Raw genomic sequence first — 6,322 nt, 5'->3', positions numbered from 1 at the left:
CCTGTTTCTAAGGTTGGAAACCTGCAGTCAGCTGAGACTGAAGACGTCACCTGATGATGATGAAACGTTTCTCCCACTGAAAACATCCAGATGAACAGAATCAGCTTTTTGGGATTTGCTTACCTGGATGACTGAGCGTGCATGTTGGTGTTCCAGGATATCGTTAATATCAGAAGATCATTTATACTCATTGAAGCTTTTTTTCTGAGGTATTCATAAACTTGTTCACTTTGCCCCTTCATGTGGCAGCCCTGATATCACACCATCATCTTCACACAGGAAATATTCATATTAATTTCTCTCCACTACGATTAATACATGATTTAAATCCCTGGAGCAACCTCTCAGTGTCATGATTACAGGAATGCATCGACTCTAACGCAGCCCACATGAGGCTAAAGCTTTACATGCTTTTATTTTGAGAAGGTTCAAAGACAGGGGGGCAGGTAAGTAGGTTTCCTGCAGAGGGACAGAGCAGGGAGACACCAGAGAACTGCCCGAGGAGAACGACTGCTGAGTATCAGTGCAGTCAGAATTGCTTATATAGTATTTATTAGAGTCCTTTCTTGTGTTTCACTTTTAGAGTTTCTGTGTCAGGGAGGTAAGTGAAGGCTTCAGAAGGCTGAGTGGGTGGAGAGTGGATGGGCAGGTGAGGTTTCCAGCTCTGTTACAAGTCAGTCCTTTCCAAACAGCAGACAATGAGAGAATCCTTCAGGTTTCAGGTAACTCAAGTCCACAGAGCTATGAGCAGACACAAGAGAACATGGTGAGGTAACAGAAGCTACAAGCACAAACTCATAAGTCATAAATTAAAGCTGAATTACCACCAGAATGAAGACAACAATCTGACAAAGAGTGGATGTTTCAGCTGGACCTTTCATTCCCCAAAACACGAGGAGTTAATGAGATCTGGTTAGGAGGTTAGCAACACTACAAGCACCAACCAGCTTGCAGCCAAAGCTCTGCACAGCCCCATCAGCAATGAGTCCCCAGCCTCACTCAGACTGCTGCCAAAGCTCTGCTGGAGGTGGGAGTTGAAGATCACCTGAACCACTTTGATACGCCAGGCCTGTCCAGCATTCTCCCCCACCACCTGACTCAACTCACCCCCAGATGGTGATCAGATGACAGCTCAGCTCCTCTCTTCACCAGAGTGTCCAGAACACACTGCTGCAGACCTGATGATGCAATTACAGAGTCAAGCATCAACCTATACTGTGGTTAGCACACAAGTCCAGTAAAACAGAAACCACCATTGTGTCACTCTGACACATAAAGTCCTCAGAAGCACAATAGAGTTACCAGATGATGCAGCGTCCAGGATCCTGCTCAGAGACCTCGAGAAGGCCAGGCACTCTGAAATGTTGTTCAGAGCAGAAGCACAGAGGAGAGTCTGGACCTGCCAGAGGGGGAACATCACAAAGTACCAGAGCAGGACAATGATGAAGGAGAGCATCATCATCTGAAGTGATGAGTTCAAAGAGAATAAATGGAACAAGCATGAGATGGTCTTCCTGGTTGGACTTTTAGCTTCATGTGAGAGATTTTACCTTAAAGAGATAAACCTCTGTTACTCTGTTTATTTTGCTTCTGCTGCATTTCTGCATGTCCTCATCCACTAAATATAAAATAGTGTAAATGAGCAGCTTTTGATGTTTGACAGTTTTTATTGTGTCTGAACGTTCCTGCAGTTGGTTTGTGGTTGATGTGGATTTGCTGCTCATGTGAATCCTCCCACAGTGTTTCATTAGCAGCTGTAACCACAGTGACTCTGATAAAACAGGAATTAGCAGAATCCATCTGATATGAAGCTGTGCTTTGAATACCACTTCCCTCCTCTTTGAAGAGTAGTCAGATATCTGTGTTCAGGTTTTTGTACAGCCTCTTCTACACTTTGTATCACTGTGTTTGTAGAGCACAGTAGTAGAGAGCTGTGTCTGCCAGGGTTAGGGCTGCTATGGTCAGATCAGTTGATGTAGAAGATGTTGTGGACTGATATCGATTATCAGGAATATATTCATCACTGCCTCCTTTTCCTTGTTTCCAGAGTATAAACTGAGGAGCCTGAAGGTCAGAATCATGTTTGTACCAATAAAGCCAAGCACCACCTGCACTCGTCTCATAGCTACATGTGAGTGTGACAGATTCTCCTTCTGTTTTAGTGACTTCAGGTTGTTGAGGAGTGATTGAGTCTCCAGCTGTTAGTCCTGGAAAAAGAAAGAAGAAAAGTAGTGAAATGCAGTCTGTATATCTGCTTAATGCAGCAGCTTCAACTAAACTTTAATCCCTGTTCTTAAACTCACCTATAATGTGAGATAGAAGCAAAAAGAGGTGCAGCAACATGTCTTTGGAGTTATTAAAGCCAGACAGACAGCACATGAACAATGTTCTTCCACTGCAGCACGATGACCAACAAATAATGTCATTGGATGAGCTCAGGTTCAGTGGGCGGGGCCAGTGTAATAGCTCAGCCAATCAAATAGTTTTGTGCTTCCACAGCAGCTCTGTCTCTGTCTCTGATCTTTACTGCTTAATTTCTCTGTTGTCTTTGTCATCAGTCCAATGACACAAGAATCAGAGGTTTAACAGTGTGTGGCTCCCTCTAGTGGATGTTGTGGAGTATTCTGTTGTCTTTGCTCCAAAGGTTTTTGTACAGAGTTTTGCTGTTTCCTGTCACTGTGGGCTGCAGAGCACAGTAGTACACAGCAGAGTCAGACAGCTGAAGCTTCTGGATCTTCAGAGGAACTGATCTGATGCTGGAATCCAGTGTGGAGGAAAATCTCTCCTTGAACTCGTCTGCTGTGTTTCCTTGATCCCCACTAACACGACTCAGGATGAATTTGGGGCTGTTGTTTCCACCCTGTTTGTACCAGAAGAGATAATTACCTGATGAGATGCTGCTGTTATACTGACAGCCAAGTGTTACTGTGCCTCCTGCAGCAGCAGTCTCTTCTCCTTTTGCTTGCAGCACGTTGTCTTTTTGTGCTCTGCATTCTGTAAAACACCAACAAACAGTATCAGTGTGCTGTTAAAGAATCACGTCAATGTTGATATCAAAGAAACAGAGTTGTGTTCATACCGAGGCACATAGCAGCCAGCAGCACTGAGATGAACAGAGGCGTCATATCTGCAGTGTAGAGTAACTGTGAGCTACAGCAAGTATAAAGAAGCTGTGATCTCTCTGTTTAGTCTTCATCAACACTAAGTTGGTGGATTAGAAGGAGGAGCCTGATCACAGTGACAGGACTCATTCACAGCCCTGTGTTATTCCCCCTGCTGACAGCTTCACACTCAGCACGTCTTTCTGCTGCTTTCAGTGGAGATCTTGTCTTGGATGTAGGTTTGTAGGTTCTCAGTCACCCAGGTTGTGGTAGTCTTATGAGCTTGAAAGGACGGCAGCTGGACTTCATTATATTATCTGAAGACGTCTCAAAGCTCATCCAAGAAGCTTCTTCAGTTCTAAATCCAAATGGTGGAGAGTCCCAGGGACTTAAAAAGCCCAGTGGGAGTTGCCCTTTAAGGTCATTGATCCATGATTAATGATGTTTGTCATCACGAGCCAAGGTGTGAATCATCACCACCAGAGGTTCCAGTGAAACCATTCTGAGACCTCGTCCTATCATCTGATCTATTGAGATCACCTGACACAAGATGTGAGTGGGGGTGAGGCGTCTGGGAAGGATCTCACACTACACTGTAGGTAGCAGACGGTTGGCGCCGTAAGCCCCGCCCTCTATTTAAAGGGGGTCGTTCACAGTGGACACAGATGCTTCTTTCACTCCTCTTTCAAACCATCTGTCTTCTCTGCCCAGAATGTGAACACTGGCATCCTCAAGAGTGATTTGACCTTTGACCTTTAGGTGCAGATGTATACCTGAGTCTTGTCCTGTTCTATGTTGTGTCATGCATTTATGGAGTGGCTGTTTGTTTTCTCCAGTGTAGAGGTGTGAGCACTCCTCACTCCACTGCACAGCATGCACTCCATTGTCTCTCTGCTGGACAGTCTAACAGATAGACTTTGCCCAATGTGTCCACATGTGTACAATTTAACATAGATGTTATTCATTGCCTGCAGGTGTCCCTGCTGGAGCTGCAGGAGTTTTCCACAAAAGCTTCAGCTGATTGCTGTCACTGCAACATGAATGAAACAAAGAAAAGAAACTCTGCCTGTTTGACTCTGACTTACCTGGTTATTATATACCCCCCGACGCTAATGCTAGGTTGTCCATGAAAGAACTTTCTGCAGCCATTAACAAACACCAGAATAAACACCCCGAGGCTGCTTTTATTGTTGCTGGTGACTTCAACCACACCAACTTAAAGACAGTCCTCCCCAGATTCCACCAACATGTCTCCTGCCACACCAGAGGAGACAAGACTTTAGACCATGTGTATTCCAACCTGGCTGGAGCCTACAAAGCCACACCCCTCCCCCACATTGGACAATTGGACCATCTCTCCCTGTTCCTCACACCTCGGTATTCACCACTCATCCAACGTGTGAAACCTGCTGTGAGGACAATTAAAGTGTGGCCAGAGGGGACAGACGCAGTGCTCCAGGACAGATTTAAAAACACAGACTGGAATATGTTCACCCACACAGACCTGGACCAGTACGCCTCATCTGTACTGGATTACATCTCCAAAACCACAGACAGTGTCACCACCCAGAAACGGATCACCATGTACCCCAACCAGAAGCCTTGGATGAACCGGGATGTTCGTCTCCTCCTGAAGGCCCGCAACACTGCCTTTAGGTCAGGAGATGCACACGCCTACAGTACAGCCAGGGCTAATCTAAAGAAGGGCATCAAAAAAGCCAAACACCATTACAAAAAGAAGGTAGAAGAAGACTTCTCCAACTCCAACCCCCGACGCATGTGGCAAGGACTCCAGACCATCACAGACTACAGGACCACCAAACCCTCCCCCGCATCCTCTGATGTCTCCTTCCTCAACGAGCTCAACAACTTTTATGCTCGTTTTGAGCGAGGGAACCCCACAACCACAACCAAAGCAGACATGACGCCAGACCACCAACCTCTGACTCTCTCCCCCACCGATGTAGGAGCGGTGCTGAGCAGGATCAATGTCCACAAGGCTGCAGGCCCTGATGGCATCCCCGGGCGTGTTCTCAGAGCGTGTTCTGGGGAGCTTGCAGGAGTGCTCACAGACATATTCAATCTGTCCTTGGCCCACGCTGTGGTACCGGCCTGCTTCAAATCCACCTCCATCGTCCCGATACCCAAAAACTCCAACCCATCTTGCCTCAATGATTACCGCCCAGTAGCACTCACCCCCATCATCACTAAGTGCTTAGAGCAGCTGGTCCTAGCACACTTCAAATCCTGTCTCCCCCCCACCCTGGGCCCCCACCAATTCGCATACCGCCAGAACAGGAGCACAGAGGATGCAGTCTCCATCGCAATGCACTCTGTCCTCTCACACCTGGACAACAACAACACCTACGCCAGAATGCTGTTTATAGACTTCAGTTCAGCATTCAGTACAATCCACCCCTCACAACTCATCAGGAAACTGACAGACCTGGGCATCAGTTCCCTCATCTGCAAATGGTTACTGGACTTCCTGACCAACCGCCCCCAACATGTCCGGCTGGATAACCACTGCTCATCTACCATCACAATGAACACCGGTGTACCACAAGGCTGTGTGATGAGCCCTTTCCTCTACTCCCTCTTCACCCACGACTGCAGACCTGCTGATGGTTCCAACACCATCATTAAGTTTGCAGATGACACCACGGTGATTGGCCTCATCAGTGACAACGATGAGGCCGCCTACAGGGAGGAGGTGGATCGTCTGGCTGAGTGGTGCGACAGAGACAACCTGCTGCTTAACACCGAGAAGACCAAGGAGCTCATCGTGGACTACAGGAGGAATGCTGACCCACATCCACCCATCCACATTAAGGGGACGGCTGTGGAGCGTGTGAGCAGCTTCAAGTTCCTGGGAGTCCACATCTCCGAGGATCTCACCTGGACGACCAACTGCTCCAAGCTGGTCAAGAAGGCTCACCAGCGCCTCTTCTTCTTGAGGACTCTGAGGAAGAACCACCTGTCCTCAGACATCCTGGTGAACTTCTATCGCTGCACCATCGAGAGCATCCTGACCAACTGTATAACAGTCTGGTACGGGAACTGCTCTGCCTCGGACCGGAAGGCGTTGCAGAGGGTCGTGAAAACTGCCCAGCGCATCGCCGGAGCACCACTTCCTGCCATAAAAGACATCTACAGGAAGCGGTGTCTGAAAAGGGCTGGGAAAATCATCAAAGACCCCAGTCACCCATCACATGGACTCT

General features: G+C 47.5%; 1 gene segment (V, D, J or C); it reads right to left on the bottom strand.

Annotated features, from left to right (window-relative positions):
- Nucleotides 1-674: 674 nt before the first annotated feature.
- LOC120715460 lies at nt 675-3,520 on the bottom strand. The segment is given in 3 exon segments: nt 675-741; nt 2,631-2,994; nt 3,080-3,520. Coding segments are annotated over 3 exon segments (477 nt in total).
- Between the last annotated feature and the right edge of the window lie 2,802 nt (nt 3,521-6,322).

Source organism: Simochromis diagramma, unplaced genomic scaffold (assembly GCF_900408965.1).
Source record: "Simochromis diagramma unplaced genomic scaffold, fSimDia1.1 OVJJ01000443.1, whole genome shotgun sequence".
In the NCBI taxonomy this organism is placed as follows: Eukaryota; Metazoa; Chordata; class Actinopteri; order Cichliformes; family Cichlidae; genus Simochromis; species Simochromis diagramma.
The sequence above is the reverse complement of the archived record's forward strand: the minus strand, read 5'-3'. Positions and strand labels throughout refer to the sequence as shown.